This window comes from Cucurbita maxima, unplaced genomic scaffold, assembly GCF_002738345.1.
Source record: "Cucurbita maxima cultivar Rimu unplaced genomic scaffold, Cmax_1.0 Cma_Scf00032, whole genome shotgun sequence".
NCBI classification, from domain to species: Eukaryota; Viridiplantae; Streptophyta; class Magnoliopsida; order Cucurbitales; family Cucurbitaceae; genus Cucurbita; species Cucurbita maxima.
In genome coordinates this window covers 462,891-485,342 of record NW_019272048.1, presented here as the reverse complement: position 1 = coordinate 485,342, position 22,452 = coordinate 462,891, and the positions used below count along the sequence as shown (strand labels likewise).

At 34.9% G+C, this 22,452-nt stretch overlaps 2 protein-coding genes across 2 annotated transcripts; both read left to right on the top strand.

The window, feature by feature from the left end:
- The first annotated feature begins 346 nt into the window (after positions 1 to 346).
- LOC111466932 (CDT1-like protein b) lies at positions 347 to 3,913 on the top strand. The gene is made up of 7 exons (XM_023111619.1): positions 347 to 732; positions 839 to 958; positions 1,380 to 1,614; positions 2,044 to 2,880; positions 2,999 to 3,194; positions 3,289 to 3,379; positions 3,497 to 3,913. Exons 1-7 carry the CDS (start codon positions 380 to 382, stop codon positions 3,552 to 3,554), a joined length of 1,890 nt encoding a protein of 629 aa, XP_022967387.1. The 5' UTR covers positions 347 to 379; the 3' UTR covers positions 3,555 to 3,913.
- A 2,312-nt stretch (positions 3,914 to 6,225) lies between these two features.
- LOC111466933 (pentatricopeptide repeat-containing protein At1g06143) lies at positions 6,226 to 8,712 on the top strand. Its single transcript, XM_023111620.1, has 2 exons — positions 6,226 to 8,281; positions 8,377 to 8,712. Exon 1 carries the CDS (start codon positions 6,361 to 6,363, stop codon positions 8,131 to 8,133), a length of 1,773 nt encoding a protein of 590 aa, XP_022967388.1. The 5' UTR covers positions 6,226 to 6,360; the 3' UTR covers positions 8,134 to 8,281; positions 8,377 to 8,712.
- The last annotated feature ends 13,740 nt before the right edge of the window (positions 8,713 to 22,452 follow it).

The window sequence follows — 22,452 nt, the reverse complement described above, 5'->3', positions numbered from 1 at the left end:
CAAAATATAATTAAAGAAAATCCAGGCTGGCCCACGTTCCTCAAGATCGAAGGGAATCCAAACAATCAGGATAGACTAATCCATATTCCGAACAAGCCGAAAGAATTTGGCGGGAACCAACGTTCCCTCAAGCTGGCTTATACGTAGTCCCAGTAAATCCGTTCGTAGTCCGGCTATACTAACCCAGCTCCCAAACATCATCGGACATTTGCGCGGGATCGAACGGGCTGTTTTGGCGGGAGACCACGTGGCAGGCCATAGAGCAGCGCTAGCTCCCCATTCCCGCCAAAATTCATTCCATATATAAAAGCTCCTCAGATTTCATACCCTAAATCACCTCTTTCTCTTTGCCCTTTCCCATCTCTTCCAATCGGTAACAATGGACGCCTCCGAGAAGATTTCTTCTCCATCATCATCTTTACCCTTCAAATCGAAGAAAACTTTGCGCTCCAACTCCAAATCCTTACTTCAGGATCAACAATCTTTGAGTTCCAAGACGCCGGAGAAGTCGGCGGAGCTCTCTACCAGAACTAGGAGCCGTAAGGTTGCGCTTTCAATCAAAGAGGTGCGGCGAGCTGCCGAGAGTGTCCGTGAATCTAATCGTCAGCTGCCTCGTGATCTGACCACTGAAGGGAGTAAATCGGTCAGAAGGCAGATAGATTCGTGGTCGAATGAAAGTCCATCTAGTAGATTCAAGACTTCGGTAGATAAGTATAAGAAGTTGCCTGAGAAGTAAGTCTTTCGTTTCTTGATCTTGAATTTGGATTATGATGGCTGGTTGCTTTTAGATCTAGTATCAATGTTTAGTGAATGAATGTTGTTACTTTGGTGTTTGCAGATTTGAATTTCTGAGCAAGTTCTTTGATAGCTTGGACTCTGTAATGCGGTTGTTACGATTTAAAGGTGTGGCATCCAACTTCTCTAATGTGTGTCCCAAGATCGAAGTCCTTACTGATAGGTACTCATTCTGCCTTCTACATTGACTTTTCCTCTCCTTCATCGGATGCCATGGTCAATTTATGTGTTGATACTGTAGATAATTTAGTATTTTGAATCTTACTTAGGTGCCTAAGTAACACTGAAGAAGTTTGTTAGATCCTCTATTGTCAGCTTGTAACAAAATAATGCTTGTTTGTAATGATAATTAATTAAGAAACGACGCCTATGGACTTTGTTCTAAATATATGATTATTTTTTTCGTGAAGTGCAATTGTCTTTGTTCTGATATAGGAAGTTAAGCCTCATAAGATTGATTTCAAAACCTTCATTCGTACTTAATTTTTGGCCATTAGTTATTTGACTTATTTACTACTCATGAGAGCATCTCTAGACCTTGTGTTGTGTTTTCCGATTCTGAACTTTGATGGCTGCGAGTGCAGGAGGTTTTCATATGGTCATTTGGCCCAAATGAAGTTTATTGTACCTGAAGCAATAGAGCTTAAGAAGGTCCTGATCTTTGATGAGCGGACCAGTTGTATGAAACCAGATCTTCACATATCTTTCAATTTTGGCGTGCTAGATAATAAGGATGACGTTGAAACAGGAAACCAGTATATGCAATTGAGAAAGTTGTTCAAGGCACGGCTTTCAGAGTTTGCAAGTTCCCATCCAGAGGTATGCTGCAGTTTCCTTCTCTGATTTGTGGATGTAGTATTTGTTTGTGTTTGTGGTCATGAATCCTAGAATGTTAATTCTCTCTATAGTTACTGGTCTTAAATGTGAACTTGGGATCCCTTTATTATTTGCTAGTGCTTGCTCTGATTTCTAGTTGCTACAGAATGTCTTAAAACAGAATGCATTGATGATGCCTGCTGGATGTGCTTGTCCCAATTTGTGTAGTGTAGGAATTAAGTTGGTGATCATATCAAGGATTGATAGCATTCTGGTCACTGAAGTTTATGGTTATCATTTATTTGATGACCACTCTTGATGGCTTGATTTTTCTTATTCAATTTGGAAGTCAATCTTCTCCTGTAGTATTTTGGAAGTATTGTATCCCACGTCTTCAAATTTTAACATTCTAAGATATGTTTTTATATTCAGATTGATGATGTTCCAAAGGATTTGCTTCCAAAGCCATTCAATTGCTCAAGTCAAGATCTTTTTCCAAAAACCAACTTTTTATCATCTGTCAAGGCACCAATTGAGCAATTGGCCGCTGAGCAACCAGCAATTTCATCAACAAGTGTTGCAGAAGATCATTCAAACGAAAATCAAGGTTTTCGGATAATTAAATCTACCATGACTGTTACTGGCCCAAGTAAACAGAAGGAATTAATGGGGTTATCTCATTTTTCACCATCTTTTACCCGGCGTTTCTCTCAAAAAGGTAGCAGAGAAATGGAGAAAACTGGCCAAGCTTCTAAGCGTTCTGATCAAATTCCATTTGGTTCCGATGCCGAGACAAAAATCGAGACAGAATCTTCATCTATGCTTTTCTCCCCTGTTAAACTACCTTCCAACTCAACCTGCAATTCAAATTGTCCTGAAAACTATGCTTCTCCACTTCGTTCTTCAGCATTTCCCCTTCCCACTACTCCCAGTAATATGGCAGCTAGAGTAGCCATTACAAATGAAGATGAGCCAACTGCAAAAACTAGTGATATAGAATCAACTCCTGCAAAGCTTGTTTCGACCCCCGCTCGTCTGATGGCTAGCACACCTGCAATGGCTCCACCAAAAAGAAGTTCCATGAGTCCCGATGATGATGATTCTTCTCGCTCAGCAAACAAGTTGGTTCGACGTCCTCCCCGCTCTAGATCACTTGTATTTGACACTCCCACAAAGGAAGATAAAAATGATGATCAAAAAGATCTTACAAGATGTGCATCACCTGACGATGACATTTTAGATATTCTACCTCAGAGCCTTGTGCAATCGGTATGACCATTCCCTATCTTATAAGCAATTCTCTCTTATTTTGTGCTTGATTGAAACTTCCATTTGCAGTCAAGCATGGCAATTTATGTTAATAATTTCTCGTGTTCTCAATTTGCAGATCAGAGAGAAAGAAAGGAAGATCAAAGAAGAACAAATGCCGGCAATATCTCAAGCTAAGAGACGACAGAAAATGATTGCCAGCCTACCCAAACTCTTCAATGCTATCTTCTTCTTGTTCCACAAGCGCACAGTTATTACCAGGGAGGAGCTAATATACAAAATAATCGTTGGCAACATGGACATTGTTGACAAAAGTAAGCAAATAACGCACCTATTATAATTACATTCCATTTTATTTTAGCTTGTCTGGAGCTGATTCTGATTCATTTCATATGTTCTTACTTGTAGAGGAAATTGAAGAACAGATAAATTTGTTGCTAGAACTGGTTCCCGAATGGATTTCTGAGAAGTTGGCATCCAGTGGTGATGTATTACTCTGGTAAGCGTTTCTTACATAGTATTGGAAAATTATCATAATAGACCTTCTGCAAAAACTTGATGATTCTCCGACGAGGGGTTACTTAAATGCAAAAACCTGTCTGGTTTCTTATTGCAGCATCGATAAATTATCGAGTGCCGAGACGATACGCGCTCGACTTGCAGAAGCTGAGTGAAGAACTTTGGAGCTGAAAAGTTGCTTGTTGTTGTTGCACGCCAGCGATGGTCCATTTTGTTTCCCAGCATCTAACCTCGTAGTGTAGTGGTTACACAATTCAATTGCCAAGCTCATAGCCTCAGTAATGTAAATTAACCATAAACCTAGAATACGAAAGTCCTAACTTGAATGAACACCTTTTGTTTTGATTGATTCATTACCCTTCACAGAATTGGTGTCACCTCATTGTCTATCTGTGCGGATATATAGCACTAGGAGGGTAGTTTCAAATATTCATGAAAGAAAGTAACATATTATTTATGAACATTCAGTATTGAATTCAAGGAGTATGTACTATTGTAGCATTATAAATCTTTTACATATTCTTTCCAAGAGTCACTTCTAAATATTTTTTTAAGAGTCTTAAGCCATTGTTAGTCGATATTGTTATGTAAAGAATGTTTTGTTCTTCTTTTCAACTAATGGAGATTTCACCATCCACCTTATTTGGGTATGACTGTAGTATCATTGTAACAGTCCAAATTCACCACTAGCAGATATTATCCTCTTTGGACTTTTCCTTTTAGGTTGCTCCTCGAGGTTTTTAAAATGCATTTGTCAAGAAGAGCTTTCTTGTTAAGAATGTTTTGTTCCCCTCTAGGATGTTGCAGATCAGGATTTGGAATGTGTATCCATTACCTAAATGCTCAAACATTCTCTTAGGTTTACTTACGATTACGTTATTTCTTATTTCTAAGAGTAAAAACGGTCTCTCTAGACCAACTTGAGTTCTTTCCATATATTTTTTCTTCGCTCATGCGTCTTTAAAAAATTCTAAGGAGATCAACCTACATAAAATTGCTCGAAAATGAAGATGTATTTTGTATACATATATATTAATTTTCAATTCTTTTAAGTCAAATCATATCTTTAAGATTGCGTTCTTATTCGATATAGTCTCGGTTCATTCATATACTCTTTCTTTACTCGGGTGTCACAATTCTAATACATTTAGCAACGAAACTATAACAATGTACAGCCAAATGAAAACAAGATGTAATGTCTTGTAATACTCACCTCCATTTGGCTCATAATTCTTCTAGCAAAGCAAACAAGCTTCATTTTACGTCTCCAATAAAGAAACTTATCTAAATTTAAAGGCTAATTTGAAGAATCCAATGGAGTTCTTGGAAGTTTGCTCCCATTGATATCTACGAACAAGAAAAAAGACAGACAAAACCAAGATTCTCACTACAAAAACCAACTGAAAATGGTTGGTTGAGTATTGGTGAGTGAAGCAAATGAGGCCCATACTAGAATTTAGAACACCACAACACCCTTCTCTTGGCAAGAACAATTGGGGTGGAGCTTCTCCTTTGCTAGCTAGAAACATACCCCATGAGACTCTTGAACTTAGGTATCTCAAGCTCAACTCCGCTCATACTCGAGACGAAATCTTTCCTCTTCTAGAAGAGGATGAGAATAGCTATTACTTGCCCGTCTCGTACACGCCTCGACTACGACATCTCAAGAAGTCGAGGTACGTGAAAGGGAGTTTGTTTTTGTCGAAGTTGTCTTTACCGTGGAGAGGGAAGAGGAAGACATTGTTGGGATCGAACTCGAAGAAGAAATGGTTCAAGGGATGGGATTATCAAAACCGATGGCCTCAAGGCTGGTGCTAAGGTTCAGTTGATCATCTTATTATACGAACTCATGGAATTCTTGAATCAAATCGAATAGACATCCTTGTTGATATATATAGGCAAAATGATGTTAAATTCAGTAGTTTACACATGGTTAGTTGGGTATTAAAAAAATTATAATTATCCACGATGCTATATTAATAACAAAAATTTAGTAGAACTCAAATATCAAATATTCACATGTCACCAATGCATTACTAATACTAGTGACATCAGTTACAAACGTCAAATATTTTTCATTTTCATAATAATCTTAAAAGTAGGGTAGGGGCAAGGTTCTAACCCTATTTTTAAGTTGTCGGGTTGTTTTTTTTTTTTAATATTACAAAAAATCACACTCATATACAATAAATGTTGCATTAATATTAAAATCTCATAAAGTTTAAATATCAAACGTTCACAAGTCACAACATATCACTAATATTGGTTATACATGTCAAATATTTTTAATTTTTGTAATAATCTTAAAATTAAGGTAAGATTGAGTAATTAGGCTGTAACTGTAATTCTATTTTTGAGTTTAAAAAATATTAATCAGCAAACTGACCTAAATTTTGAGTTTTTCAAAAATTGAATCCAACCCAAATTTAAAATTCTTTTTTTTAGCTCAACTTAGTTTTATATTTTATGTCGGATAGTTCGAGTCAGTTAGATTCTCAACTAATATATGTTGGATGAAAGTCCCACGTCGGCTATTTTAGGGAATGATCATGAGTTTATAATCAAGAATACTATCTTCATTGTTACGAGGCTTTTTAGGAAGCCCGTTTATAATCAAGAATACTATCTCCATTGTTACGAGGCTTTTTGGGAAGTCCAAAACAAAGCAATGAGAGTTTATACTAAAATCGTACCATTGTAGAGAGTGTGTCCATATAAGAATAATATAAGAATAATTAGAAACTAAATGCAACGAAAACAGAAAAAAAAAAAAACTAAAATGGGATTTAAATTCTATTTTGTCCGTTAAAAGGGAAGAGGGCGGGAGATGAGAGAAATTAAGAACAAGGAGGATGGAGTTCGCGTTCACCCACTCCAAAATATACGCAGAAAAGCCGATCTCTCGGCCTCTCTAGTTTCCAGAATGGTTCAGCTAAATGGCGATGGAGAATAGCTGCAGCGATGTTTTCAATCACGCCTACCAACGCTCTTAAACAGATAACAAGAAGCATTAGCAACTTCGTAAGTTCTTCAACCTCAAGAACTCTTCAAGGACCGTATGTTCCTACTTTCAAGCAAACTCTTCTTGATCGAATCAAAAACTGCTCCACAATAAACGAACTGGATGGTATTTATGCTTCAATGATCAAAGCTAATGCAACCCAAGATTGCTTTTTAGTGAATCAGTTTATTAGCGCGTCGTTAACATTCAACTCTGTAGATTACCCTGTTTTGGCCTTTACCCAGATGGAAAATCCTAATGTCTTTGTGTATAATGCGATGATTAGGGGATTTGTATATTGTGGGTATCCATTTCGAGCTATACAATGTTATGTTCATATGCTAGAATCGCAGGTTTTGCCAAGTAGTTATACGTTTTCGTCTTTAGTTAAAGCTTGCACCTGTATGTGTGCACTTGATTTGGGACGGATGATCCATTGTCAAATTTGGACGCATGGGCTGGAATTGGATGTGTTTGTTCAAACTTCTCTGATTGATTTGTACTCAAATTTGGAGAGATTTGGGGATGCGCGAAAGGTGTTTGATGAAATGCGTGAAAGAGATACTTTTGCATGGACTACTATGGTTTCAGCTCTAGCTCGTGCTGGAGATATGGATTCAGCTAGGAAGTTATTTGAGGAAATGCCTGAAAGCAATACTGCAACTTGGAATACCATGATTGATGGCTATGCAAGATTGGGAAATGTGGAGTCTGCAGAGTTTCTCTTCAATCAGATGCCGGCTAGGGATATAATCTCCTGGACAACTATGATCACTTGTTATTCTCAGAACAAGCAATATGAAGAAGCGCTGATGATTTATGGCGACATGAGATTGAATGGGATTATTCCCGACGAGGTAACAATGTCGACTGTTGTTTCAGCTTGTGCCCACGTTGGAGCTCTTGAGCTAGGAAAAGAGATACATCATTACGCAATGTCTCGAGGGCTTAATCTCGATGTTTATATTGGATCTGCATTAGTTGATATGTATGCTAAGTGCGGGAGTTTAGATCGATCACTTTTGGTTTTCTTCAAATTGAAGGATAAAAATTTATATTGCTGGAATGCAGTAATTGAAGGGCTCGCTGTTCATGGATATGCGGAGAAGGCGCTGAGGATGTTTGTTATCATGGAGAGGGAGAAGATCATGCCCAATGGTGTTACCTTTATTAGCATATTAAGCGCTTGCACACATGCTGGATTAGTTGTAGAAGGCCGAAGTAGATTCTTGAGCATGATTCGTGATTACGGTATCCATCCCGAAGTTGAACACTATGGTTGCATGGTTGATATGTTGAGTAAAGCGGGATTGCTCGATGAAGCGTTAGAATTGATTAACGGTATGGAATTTGAACCGAACTCTATCATTTGGGGAGCTTTGTTGAATGGATGCAAGCTTCATGGGAACTCGGAGATTGCGAAAGATGCTGTTCGACGGTTGAATATTTTGGAGCCCAAGAACAGTGGACATTACAATCTTTTGGTTAGCATGTATGCTGAAGAAAAACACTGGATAGAGGTTGCTCATATCCGAGCAATGATGAAAGAAAACGGAGTAGAAAAGAAATATCCCGGGTCAAGTTGGATCGAATTGGAAGGGAGAATTCATCAGTTTTCAGCTTCAGCAGATTGTCACCCCGATTCTGACAAAATATACTTTATACTGACAGAATTAGATGGTCAGCTGAAGCTAGCTGGTAACGTTCTCGAGCCTTCAGTATCCGAAATTTGACTTACATTAATGGAGGGCCTGGTGAGATTGTATGTTATTTGCCTATCAGCCATTTCTGCTCTACTGATTAAGGTAGATTGAAGGGAGAAATCTCAAGGCCAAGTGCTTATTCAGATCAAGGCTCAAATTAGCCTCATTTAGAGCCATGGTAATCTTTGAACTGATGTAAAGCTAGAATCTCTATTCGATCATTATATTTATGCTAGCGGTATATTCACATTCGGTTTGTAATTTTTGCTCCAGTGATCGAAAGAAGAAGGGGCCGTGACTAAATTTATAACTAGAGAACGTACCGCTATCCCACACCCGTAGCAGACTTAGTGAAGTGATTTGATTGAACAACCCCAGCTAATGGATACCCTGTAACAGGTCAGTCATTTTTCCTTCTCTGTACAACACATTCATATATTTCAAACACATATATGGTCATAGTGTCTGCATTATGCGCTTCTTTAGAAACGAGCTAGGTTTGGAGAAGAATTGAAATCAAAACTTACTTAGCATACTCTTCGCATATAATGTCATTCAAGACAATGTGTTTGAATTATGTTATAAGATTTCCAAAACCTCCAACTCGTCCTCCAGATGTTTAAGGTTGGAATGACGTGGGAAAAGAATACTCCTAGTGTAACGGCCCAAGCCCAATGCTAGCAGATATTGTCCTTTTTGGGCTTTCTTTTCTTGACTTCCACTCAAAGTTTTTAAAATGCGTCTGCTAGGGAAAGATTTCCACACCCTTATAAAGAATGTTCAATTCCCCTCTCCAACCGATTTGGGAACTCACAATCTACCGTCCTTTGGGGCCCAGCGTCCTTGTTGAGATTCGTTCCCCTCTCCAATCGACAATCCACCCTCCATTCTTTTGGTAGGACTCGACAATCGTCGTTTTGTATAATTCAAATCTCATACCATCTATGAAACTTTTTCTTGATTTGGAAACTTTAGTGAGGTTAAATAAAACTACAATAAGTAAACTTAACTTGTGAGATCCCGTGTTGCTTGGAGAGGGCAATAAAGCATTCCTTATTATAAGGGTGTGGAAACCCCAACGTAGTAGATTCGTTTTAAAATCGTGAGACTGACGGCGATACGTATCGGACTAAATTGGACAATATTTGCTAGTAGCGGGCTTGAGATGTTACATAACTATTAAAGAATGAAGACTTAAGTTAGTCTAGAGTTCAATTTGATGAAATGAATGGGTGAATATAGAGTTACCATTTAAACTTTATTGCACAAACTTACCATTAGTGGATGAAATAAAGAGTGAGACTTTAAGATGAAAAGCATACACCTCCCAAAGCTTAGGGGTGAAAATTGACCCCACACCATCAATGTGAGATCCCACATTGGTTGGGGAGGAGAACAAAATATTTTTTATAAGGGTGTGAAAATCTCTCTCTTGCAAACGCGTTTTAAAAACCTTGAGGGAAAGCTCGAAAGGGAAAGTCCAAAAAGAACAATATATACTAGTAGTGGGCTTGGACTCTTACAATCAAAGAGAAACAAAACTAACCGAAAGACCGGAATTATGTCGAGTGATCACTGACCATGTTTGGAAAAGAAGAAAGTTTCATAAACTCCTAAGAAAATGATCATTAAAAAAATGACTCTACATCCATTAGGGAGGTGCTTGACCGATCAAAGCTCGAGATCAACATCAACTATATTCATGAAAAAGTCCAAAAAAAGGAAAAAAAAAGAGAGAAAATCTAGACGCCCAACATGTTGATATGGACGTCGCTTGTTGAATGTAGGTGGTAGCATTAGGGTTACCGACAGAGAGGAGACATTGCTCAAACTGGAAGCCATTACTACCTTTTCTTTAAACATTAAAACCCCATCATGCGGCCAAAATTTTAGACTTTTTTTGGGTAAAGAAAGAAACCACAAACAAAAACAAACACGTCTAAAAAAACTGAAAGCCAAACTCAGTTCAAGGATGCAATTTTTAAAAAGGTTTAAACGTTCTTCCTTTTTTCTTTACCTTTTTGAATGGGATACAACCAACTTCTCTGCCTCTAAGTTGTTTGGGAGAGTTTGTGTGGTTCAAAAGTAAAAGTAGTGATAAGAAATTGAGAATAATGCTTCCAAAATGTGTCAGTTTGTGTGCTGAAGCCTGAGGATAGAAAGAGTTTTGTAGGGTTGTGGATTTGTGGGGCTTTCTTGCATCCTCGAAAACCCAGAAAGGTATTCCATTTTCTTAAGAAAAAGAAAACTAAGTTTTTAAGTTATAAAAAATACTATGAAAAGTTTGTCATTTATTTCTAAAATATCTCTATACTTTATCCCACGTCGGTTGGGGAGGAGAATGAAACATTCTTGGTAAGGGTGTGGAAACCTTTCCTAGTAGACACGTTTTAAAGTCTTGAGGGAAAGCCCGTAAAGGAAAGCTAAAAAAGAACAATATCTACTTGTTGTGGGCTTGGGCTATTACAAATGGTATAAGAGCTAGACACCGAGTGATGTGCCACTACAGTAAGGATGCTGGGCTCCAACGAGAGGTGGATTGGGGTGCCCCATATTGATTGGAGAAGGGAACGAGTGCTAGCGAGGACCCTGGGATCCGAATGAGGGTGGATTGTGAGATTCCACGTCGGTTGGGGAGGAGAACGAAACATTCTTTATGAGAGTGTGAAACCTCTCCCTAGCAGACACGTTTTAAAATCTTGAACGAAACCAAAGAGGACAATATTTGCTAGGGGTAGACTTGAGCTGTTACAAATGGTATCAGAACTAGGCATGGGGCGATATGCCAACAAGGACACTGGCCCGAAAGGGAGGTGGATTGGGGTGTCCCACATCGATTGGAGAAGGGAACGAGTGCCAACAAAGACGCCGAGTCCCAAAGGGGGTGGATTGTGAGATCCTCCATCAGTTGGGGAGGAGAACGAAACATTCTTTATGCTAGCCGTGGGCTTGGGCTGTTACATTCTTTCTATAAATGTTCCAAAACTATTATCATTAGAGTTGTGAAGTCCTTTATAATTTGGATATGAAGCACGGTGACAGTGACTTAAGGCAACGTTTGGATCATCACATCGTTCTAGATCACTGCCACACCGTTTCAAGTCCAAACTTTAAGTAATTCTGAAACGTTTATGAAAGAATAATGATAAGAATAGTGTTTGCAAATTTTAAAAGAAAAAAAAAAAATGCAAGAACAGCCTCTAAACATTGACTAGTTCACACGGTGAGACAAAAAGCAAGGCTAGGGGGAAACATGGCGTTATTGCTACAATACAAAGTTAATGTTTTGGTCAAAGCTTGTGTGGTTTGGTCCCTTAGTTTCTCCAAGGTTGTCTCCACCTGTGATTATCTTTCTTCCATTTCAAGCTCATACCACTTTCAAGTATGGCACTAAATGATTGCAATAATCAATGGCTTTGTGGGGTTCGACTTACTTTGTCTTCACCTACTCTTTCTTCCACATATGAAGATCCCGTTTTAGATATCATATCAAATTATTGAATGCACGAAACTATTCATTTATCATTAACTTTATATATGACTCTGTTACTTTTCAGTATGGTTTACCTGATTGCCATTGATATCATCCATATTCTTTCAAAAGTTTCCTTTAACCTTACATAAATGTTTCAAAACTACCGTAACAGTAAACATCTGTTAAAATGTTGGACGAAAATTACGATGTGGAATGGTGTGGCGGTGACTTGAAATAGCGTGACAGACTCGAATTCCATTTCAAGTCACTGTTTCTAATCATAGTTTTTGCTCAACATTATAACGAATTTCTACCCCAAATAGTAATCTTTATAAAATAAAAAAATACTAGGAACTACAGAATGTCTGCAAGAGAGTAGATCATGTGAAAAGGGAATTGTTGGGGAAAATTTTCATTTTTTTTTTTTTTTTTTTTTTTTTGTTAACTTTCTAGTTTTCGTTATTAAGTTTGGTCCATAAAATACACAAAACCCGAAAGGATATGAGATAAAATGAATTAAATCTGAAAGTAAAGAGACCAAAATAATATTTAAACTGAAAACGATGATGATTACATTTGAAAGTCCATTAGTCCGTTCTACTTGATTCTTAAAATATTGGTGTGATTTAAGATCCACCCGGTTTTACATATTCTAATTTTTAATATTATATCATATAAGAAAGTGATTAAAAAAAGCAACATAATTAGAAAAAATAGAAAATTTGATTAAGAAATAATGTTGTAATAATAATTGAAATGACAGCCTTAGAAATGATGATATCAAACTCCCTCATTTCCTGGTTCAAACTTTGAAACATTGCCTCCCTTTCAAACTACACTCAATATTTTTTAAAAATAAATTCTTAATTCTTAAATTTTTATTTATTATTCTTCAATTAAATCTAATTTTCTTATTATGTTTCTCAATCATCATTGACAAATTTCATTCATTTCCATTCTTCTCTTCTCCTTGACCAATCTATAACCCAAACAAAAAAAAAGCACGAGTGAATTTCAAACATCGAGCTGATAAAGAAACTAAGGTCGGTGTCGTAGGCCCATTATTAATTTTTAAAATTAAAATTTATCATATATTTCTAACACAGTGAGAACAAATGTTTATTCAACCTGTAGGGCGAGATTTCCGTGCAAATCTGCCCCAAATGGAGTGGAGGAAGCAAGTGGGGAGATATTTCTCTACGTGAACTAAACATGATCGAGAACATGGATTTTGTGGGGATAAAAATTGAAATAGGTGGCAAGGACAGTGACAGTGACGGTGATGGGGAAGGCTTCTCTGTCCCTGTCTTCGCCCCGTGGACATCTCTAATAGTGAGTAGAAATGTTTATCTAACTTGAAAGACTGGGGTCTCATGAAAACCTGCCCCAAATAAAGTGGAGGAAGCGAGTGGAAAGATATTTCTCTACGTTAACTAAACGGGACTGGGAACAGGGATTTTGTGGGATGAGGATTGAAATAGGTGGTGGATACGCTGTGGGAAAAACTTTCTCGTCCATATCTTCGCCTCGTGAACATCTCTAATAGCGAGACCATACGAATTTTACGATATAACATTTTTTTAACGCTACGACTCCAGAGATTACGTTGGTTAGAAAACATGAATTTTAAATAAGATTTATATTTTTTTAAGGACCTAACTTAAATTAATACTAAAGTATGTACTCTATATCTTAACTTTACTAATATTTATATTAAAATGATAGCTTGGCTTTTGAGATTTTTGTATTTTTTTTAAAACAAATATTTTTCATATTTAATTTGGTCAAAGAACCAAGGGAGACTCAATAAACAGACAATTTCTAATCTTGTTAACAACTTTCAAATTAAATTAAATAATTCCTAATAATTTCTTTAATACATTTTTTTAATAAAAAATATATTTTCATCGTAATAACTTTAATTAAAACTTTATATACATTTAATAATGTAGATTATATTAAAAATAGGAAAAAGAAAAATGATAGTAATCATCCAAACACGTGCGATGGCCCCATGTGCGAAATTAGTGTCGGCTTGACCGGTCTAATTTTGTTTAATTAGCATTAATTTCCAACTAATTAAACACTATTTTATTTCGATTTTTTTTTTTAATTATCAAAGATTAAGCTATTTAATATTTATAAAATTTAATCCCTTTTTTCTTTAATCATGTGGGCTTTGACTAATATTCCTAATCAATTGAAAATCATCAACTAATTAATCTCCTTCTCTTTAATTCCATATGATTGGTCGAAAGTACGACGTTCTTCAATTTTGAGATTTATGTCTATTTGGTTCCTAAACTTTTAAATGTATCAGACATTTATAATAACTTTTCAATTTTATATCCATCAATTTTTAATTTTGGGTCTAATCAGTCCACACAGATCTACTAACACTCGAATTTAAAAGATTAGGGTTTCATTAGATATAAACGTCTAATTTATATTTAACAGATCAAATATTTTTATAAAATTTCAAATATGGTAAGGACTTAACCCCAAGTTGGGTTGGGATAGGTTCGGCGGGGGAAATCCTTTGGACTAACTCGGAATTTCGAGTTGGTTAAATTGATGACCCGAGCAACTTGAATAGAGTTCACAACGCAACCTTTGAATTACTGGGCTGTGTTTTTTTAATTATTTAAAAAATTATACGTATATACAGTACATGTTATATTAATAACTAAAATCTTATAAAACTCAAATATCAAGTATTCACATGTTCGCAAATTATTGACAGAGTTACAAACATCAAATATTCTTTAAAAAAAGTATGATTGGGTTGAGTTGAGTTAGATTAAGTTGTAACTCTATTTTCAGGTTGGTCAAGTTGACCCGATATATATATATATATATAGCACAACTCAATTTTTATAGTTTGGGTTAGGTAGTCTAAGTTGATCGGGTCATAGGGTGAGACGAACAGCTCTACTTATTATACACAAAATTAAACGTTCAAGAATCAAATATACACCGACCTCAAAATTTGTGACGAAATTGGTTATGTCTACCTACTTTATTATATAAAATATTTATTTTATTTTATAATTTTTATTACAATATATTAAACATTTAATAATACAAAAGTAGGTCGGAATTGTACTTCTCAATGCATTTTTTTTTATTAATCCCTTTCCTTTATAACCAATTCCACCATGAATTAAAAATAAAAAAATATGAATATAATCAATTTTTTATTAATTATTTAGAAAATTTTGAAATACAATCCATTTTCCTTCTAATTTTTTTTAATTTATTTAAATTATTTCCATATAAATTTATTTTTCGGTCAAATTTAACATTTATTAAAAACTAATATTTATATATAAACATTATTGAAACATATAATTAAATTTTGAGAAAAGAAATAATTTGGGTGAGCTGCAGCTGACGTGGAAACGGCGGATGGGCCCTCCAAGAATGTTAATTAAAAAATAGTTTATTTCTTGAAAAAAAAATGGTAAAAAGAAAAAGAAATGATCGCTCGTGTGATGTGTCAGAGATGAAATAATCGCACGTGCCCTCTCCTCATCCTTTTCTAATACATATTTCCTTCCGTTCATATTATAAATTTTACTTTCATTAAAACATTAATGTTTTAATCTTACTCGATATTACGTCATTCTTAAATTATAGTAACGTAGTTTATTATAAAAATTATTAATACCGGTAGATATGATAATATTTTAATTGAATGTAACGTCGTGCGCTTGTTTTTAGCATAATAGAAATCGGATAAAAATTTGAACATTAATCTTTCTTCTTCTTTTACTGCTCAGGGAGAGGAAATGAATTAGATTAGCTGCTTTACCTCCGAGTCAAAGAGTGAAAGAGTCATCCTCCATCTCTCGGTTACTGTGAAAGAGTGAAATGGCCTAAAAAATAGGGAATATCGTCAAAGGTTCAGGATCAAAATCAGTTAAAGAATAACTCACACACAATAACTGATGGTAATACTGGTTCAGGAGAAAGAGAAGTTCAATCAGGTTCATAGAATACTTCTCTCGTAGAATACTGATTATTCTAGTCCGCCAATTTCATTTAAGACGTGAAATTGGAATCCTTGTCATTTTTCTTATCTTCAATCATTGATAAGAACAAAAAAGTCAAGATTAATTCAAATTAATCACTTTGACTGATTGTTTTTACGTATATTATAAATAAAAAGGCGGTAGGAACTAGAATGAACAGTGCAGTAGCAATAAATTACAAATGATCTAACCTAATGGCTACAACTTGAACAGAAATGCAACTATCTTAGTTTTGGCAATGATATTGTCATTCGTACAAGGGTGTCTTACCTTTACTTAAAAATAATAGTACATGACTTGAGTATTTTAAGAAATACTTCGTAAGTAACTCCACTATTGGAGGCAATTGCTGGAGGTGAGATGAGGCCTGAGCCGTGGATGTTGGGAAGTTGATTGGGTCAGCTTCAGCAAAATGGGGTGAGTTAACGGGTCGTGAATTGAATACTGGAGTGGGCCGGTGGATATCTTAGGTCGTAAACTAAAACAACCTGTTTGGTTATGTTATCTTCTTTTTATAAATATTTTCAAAATCGAAACAAAATTTTATCATGTCTGAGTTATGCTTAGGTCGATAAAAAAAAAAAAAAACGACTCGCTATCAATCGAGCTTGAGAAATTAATTTTTAACACCAATTTAAATACAGCTCTGTAGTTCAAGATATGCATTCTCGATTAACCCTCCAAAGCTCGAATCCCACCCTTCCATGTTTGTTTTTTTTTTTAAATGAAAAATATAATGAAAAAGAGAAAAAAAGTTTTTATTTTTTATTTTTTATTTTTAGTATAAGCTATGGAGAATTTGATTACTTTATTCCTCAAAATCAGATATGTTAGCTAACCCTAAACCCTAACCCTAACCCTAAACCCTAACTCTATGGATTGGATTTACTATTGAGACAAGCATGCTTGTAAAGAGATTCCCTTAATTATTTACGTGGCATCATGTAATCGGCACGAATTACCACTCCTCTTTTTCTCTTTTAACAAATATCGAGGTTACCATTTGAGACTCGAGATCCAAGTTTAGCCCATAATTATATTACTCGATAATCGAGATTCGAGGTTCAAACCCTCATACCTTCTCATTCTCGGAATTGAAAATAAGTAAAAAGTAAATATCAATCTGGAGAGAAAATGAGATTACAAGAGTTGAATCACACAATCGACTCCTCTGCCGTAAGCTATTGTGTTAAGTTTCACAGTTACCAACCGTTGAGGTTAGAACCCTAAATAGGCTGCCGAATATTGTGTTAGATCATTCATCAAATTTATTAGACACCACGTGTTGGACACAAACGTAATGAAACAGTTGGGTAAAGATTTGGGTAAATGGTATATAAGAATGGAGACTAAATAAAACTAAAAACAGAAATTTGGGGATTAAATATTAGTTTTGGGAGACAAAATGACAGAATAATGTAATGTTCGAAGTTTGAGGAGTAATTAAATCTATAATTTAACCCATCTTATAAGAAGAGAGAGTAAAATAATATGTAATAATTGTAAGTATCAGTGTGACAGTGGTAAGGGATAAATATAAGTAAAGTAATAAAGGGAAGATGATTGGTAACACATTGTTTATTAATGTTGGAAACAATTGGAAGAGTGGATTCAACACATGCTACACACATTCCACTGTTTTCCAAGATGGGTATTAATTAATTATTCATCATGCTCCACATTTTTTTTAATTCATATCAATTGCACGAAAAACGGGACACAAACTAACACAAAACATGTCGACTGTACCAGCTTGAGGTCACTGTTAGTGAACGTTGTCCGTTTTGGTTTGTTACGTATTGTCATCTGTCTCACGATTTTAAAACGCGTCTATTAGGAAGAAGTCTCACACCTTTATAAATAATGTTTCGTTCTTCTCTTCAACCAATGTGAGATCTCATAATCCACGCGTTCTTATTGGCACACTGCTCGATGTCTAGCTTTGATACCATTTGTAACCGTCAAAGTCCACTGCTAATAGATATTGTTCGATTTGACTCGTTATGTATCATCGTCTACTTCATAGTTTTAAAACACGTTTACTAGGGAGAGGTTTCCACACCCTTATAAAGAAGGTTTCGTTCTCTTCTCCAACCAATGTGGGACCTCACATCCACTTCTTTGGGGAATGTCCTCCCTGACATACCGCTCGATGTTTGGTTTTGATATCATTTGTAACAGCCCAAGCCCACTGCTAGCAGATATTGTTCGTTTTGGCCTGTTACGTATCACCATTAGCTTCACAATTTTAAAACACGTCTGTTAGGGAGAAGCTTCCACACTCTTATAAGAAATATTTCGTTTATCTCTTTAATCGATGTTAGATTTCAAAATTTAGGTTGTTACATCAAATACAAAATTGTTCTAAGCAAAACCCACTTAAGTTTGAAATTCCTATTATTAAGCCACTGAAAATGAAGGTGCACAGTATTTATACTAATAGTAGTTTAGATGTGATATCAATTCATTCATGTAACCCGTGTTTTATTCAAGTGTCACACATTTTTTTAAAAAAAGATATATGTAAATTTACAACTTGCAAGATAGGGAGGTTGAAAAACACAAACAATACATTAAAGCTCAACCAGGTGAGTATGACGATGAATTTGATGACAAATGGGCAGTGTGGTAACTGAGTGTCTGACCGACAATTCTATTGAGGATTCTATATTAGAAAGATGAAAAAACATGACAATTTTTATAAGATACATGAGTTACATGTCGGACACATCCGTCTCCGACATTGATTCTTCTCCTTTTCCGAAAAACCCTAATCTAAAACTCTTCGAACTTTTACATGTACATGTTCAATTGAAATAAACGAGCTCCCGAATGAATAAAATACTAAATATTGAGCTACAAATACACGAATTTTGGTGACTATAATTACAATGAAATTATTGAAAATGAATAGAATAAGGTTCATGAGGAACTAATCCCCATGATGAAATCCTCGAAATAATCTACCTTGGTTAACTTAAAATAGTGACTAGGGATAGTACATTACAGTGATAATCCCTACGAAATAGGAATATCCACCTCTACTTATTTACTCTTAATATAATTTACCACTTTGAGGAAACCATTTAATTAAAATAACCACTCTTATTTACTCTCTTATTTTTTTTTTACCTTTTCAATGAAGAAGGTATAATAAGCTCCGCTTATGAATAGGGTGTTCATCTGATTCGACGACTCGAACAACGTAAATTATTCATTTAAATCATAGGATTAAATTAGATTAAATTTTTTTCGATTTGGATTGTGTTGATTTTTTGAAAAAATCGAAAAAATTCAATTCACTAGTATATATATATTTGTTGAAAACTAAAAAATAGGGTTTACGATCCAACGGAACTACATTCTAGTTTTGAGATTATTATGAAAATTAAGAATATTTGACGTTTGTAACTAATGTTAATGACGCGTAGTGACCGGTGAATGTTTCGTAATAGAGTAGATTTTTTAAAAATAGTTTAAAAATAAATAAATTAATTAATAACCCGACTACCTAATCCAACCCAACACGAAAATAAAATGTTGAATTAGGTCGGGTTGTGAACCTTATTAAAGCCATTCGGGTCACTACCCCGACCAGCTTGAAATTTCGGATTTTCATTATAATATAATAAAAGAGTTGGTAAACAATCCTAATGTTTTACATAATCTACAATTTTTTTTTTAACATAAAGTTTTTATGAACATGAAATATTAAAAGAATAAATTAATTAAGAACCTACCGTACACAGCCTTTTTCCATTTTATCCCTATTTATTTATCCCTATTTATTTATCCCTATTTATTCCATCATTTCTACTTTTAAATTAAAAAATAAATAATAATAAAGAATATATATTAAAGTGCCTTTGTGATGCAAAAAAGGCATCCATTGGAAGAATATATATAATTAAAAAAAAACATTTTTTAATTAAAAAAGTAATTAAGAAAGATTAGACAAATGATTATAAGCTAATAGTGTAGTTTTGCTCCTTTTAAGATTAGTTGAACACTCCCATTTTTTAAATAATTAAGTTTGTATTAATTTGGATTAATTTAATTAAACATATTGATGAAATTAGGATGCCCTTCCTTGTCCCATTTCTCCAATATGAAACAATGTTTATTAAATAAAAAATTAAATTAATTAGCTCATGCTTAAGTGGCCAACAAATAAAAATGGGGATGCCTCCCTTTTCCCCCCTTGTGAATTATTTAATTTTCGCTGTCAATAATTCCAACTATTAATTCTTTATTAAATAATTATTTACTAACCCAAAAAAAAAACTACCATCGACCCAACAATCCTGAGCATTTCTTTAAATACTCAAGCCACGTGCTACTACATTGATGTGCAAGCCATGAAAATGAAATACTCAAGCCATGTCCTACTACATTGATGTGCAAGCCATGGAAATGAAATACTCAAGCCACGTGCTACTACATTGATGTGCAAGCCATGGAAATAAAGTCAGGACAGTTGCAGCCCTTAAATTCGATCAGGGCGTTCTCATTTCATTGAAATTATTATTGTTTCGTTTATATCTTTTGAGTTTAGAAAGTGAGAATTTGAACGTTTGAATTTTTTATACCTTTTGATTAATAGTGCATGTCTTAATAACGAGTTGGGCTATGTTCAGTGTTGAAGAACGAGCTGTCGACTCACAAGCAGTGGATTAGTTAAGAGAACCCACTAGAGCTATAACGAAAGCGACAATTGTCATTGCTTATGGACTCGAAACTGGGTGATCTATCCATGACTAGAATGAAACTTGAGTAAGACTAAATAGAGGTCTGAACAGATTTGTAATGGCCCAGATCCACCACCAGATATTGTTCTCTTTGGGGTTTAAAATGTGTATGCTAGGGGAAGTTTCTATACTCTTATAAATGGTGGTTTGTTTTCCTCTTCAACCAATGTGAAACATCACACTGACTGATGTTGAAGAATCCGCGGAGTGAGTGAAATTGTTGGGGTTATAATTAGGGTTGGGGAGCAAGGTCGACATGTTGGTTTGCAAATGAAATAAAAGTGAAAATAAGTAATTATAAATTGGATTAGATAATGATAAGAGTGGAGTTAGTGGTCGACATGTCGTGCCCTCTCAAACTTAAACAATTAAAAGCACCATTTCTATGTCTGATTATTAATTTAATTTGATGAATTAATGTGTGATATTAATTAGTATATAGTTTTAACTGTTGTATTCTCCAGTGTCACCATTCTTTGTTTTCTTCAGCTTTTTTAACCCTCAGAACTTCCATTATCATATGTTTATTGCAAATCCCCATCATTACTCCTTTTCTTCTACTTAAAAACACCACATATTTCAGTTTATTACGGCCTTTTTCAGCCTCAATTTCGACCATTATTAATTCACAAGTTTCAAGTTCGTGTTTAGTAAGCTCCCGAACATATATGGTTGGATACGATTGAATTTTATGTCTAATAGAACCGTTGAGTTTTTAGTAATTTGGTGTTCTATAGGTTCGTGAATCTTTTGAAAAGATGTGGAACAATAAGTTTTTGAACCTATTAGATATATAAAAGTTGAAATTTTAGACCCGTTTGAATATTATTTGATTTTTTAAAAATTGTACTTGTTTTCTCACTGTTTCTATACAATGGGTTTCAATTAAGGAGTAAGTAACGTGAACATGTCGCTGGAAAATGTTGAATCCTTTTTCGAATCGTGGACAAATGTAACAGTCAAAGTTCACTGCTAATAGATATTGTTTGTTTTAGCCCGTTACGTATCGTCGTCAGTCTCACGATTTTAAAACATGTCTACTAAGGAGAAGTTTTCACACTCATATAAGAAATGATTCGTTTCTCTCCTCAACTAATGCAGGATCTCACAATTCAGTCCCTTGGGGCTCAACGTCCTCGCTTGAACATCATCTAGTGTCTAGCTCTGATATTATTTTTAACAGCTGAAGCCCACCACTAACAAATATTGTCCACTTTGGCTCATTACGTATCAGCCTCACAATTTTAAAACAGTCTACTATGGAGAAGTTTCCACACTCACATATAAGGAATGTGGGATCTCACAATTCATCCCCTTAGGAGCCCAACGTCCTCACTTGCACACCACCTAGTGTCTAGCTCTGATACAATTTGTAACAACTGAAGCCCACCTGTTAAGGATATTTAGTAATAAATTATAGTTTACCATATATATTATATTTGATATTTTATTATAAGGCAAATATTAGATATTTGCCTTATTATCATAGGTATCTTTCTATTTATTGTTATTTCTATTTATTACTATTTCCATATTCTTGTAATTTATTTGATTATAAATAAGATAACTTTCACACCATTTAGGTGTGGTGGATTAATGAAACATTCACACCACCGCTAGCAAATATTATCCATTTTGACCCATCATGTATCGTCATCGGCTTCACAATTGTAAAACACTTCTAATAGCCTCTCCAACCAACATAGGATCTCACAACAGAACTCATTACAATTTAAAACTTCCATTAAATACAAACCCAAAAGTATAAAGAATTAAACGTGTAATTTAACCCTGGTTTATCATGTTTAATTAAAGAAATCCAATCATAAAAGAAAGTATATAAAAAAATGGGTTTAATCTACAACGACAACAGCTGATCTTTTGTCGTATGGAGATAATAAAGAGAACCCATCTGAGAGTAATAAAATACTCAAAAATGTCGTCCATTTAGGGAACCTAAACCCATTTCTTATCATTTTAAAATCATCCACTTCTTCCTTCTTCAAGTGTTTATAAACTCGATCATAATCCCTTGACGAGAGAAACCCATCACTCAAGAACAAGAAGGAAACCCCAAAAAAAAACAACAAAA

Excerpts from the sequence above, each read along its gene's own strand:
- LOC111466933 (XM_023111620.1), top strand. The coding sequence starts at position 6,361 with ATGTTTTCAATCACGCCTACCAACGCTCTTAAACAGATAACAAGAAGC.
- LOC111466932 (XM_023111619.1), top strand. The coding sequence starts at position 380 with ATGGACGCCTCCGAGAAGATTTCTTCTCCATCATCATCTTTACCCTTC. Across the intron at positions 2,881-2,998 it reads CTCAGAGCCTTGTGCAATCG|ATCAGAGAGAAAGAAAGGAA; the intron begins GTATGACCATTC and ends CTCAATTTGCAG. Across the intron at positions 3,195-3,288 it reads CATGGACATTGTTGACAAAA|AGGAAATTGAAGAACAGATA; the intron begins GTAAGCAAATAA and ends TCTTACTTGTAG.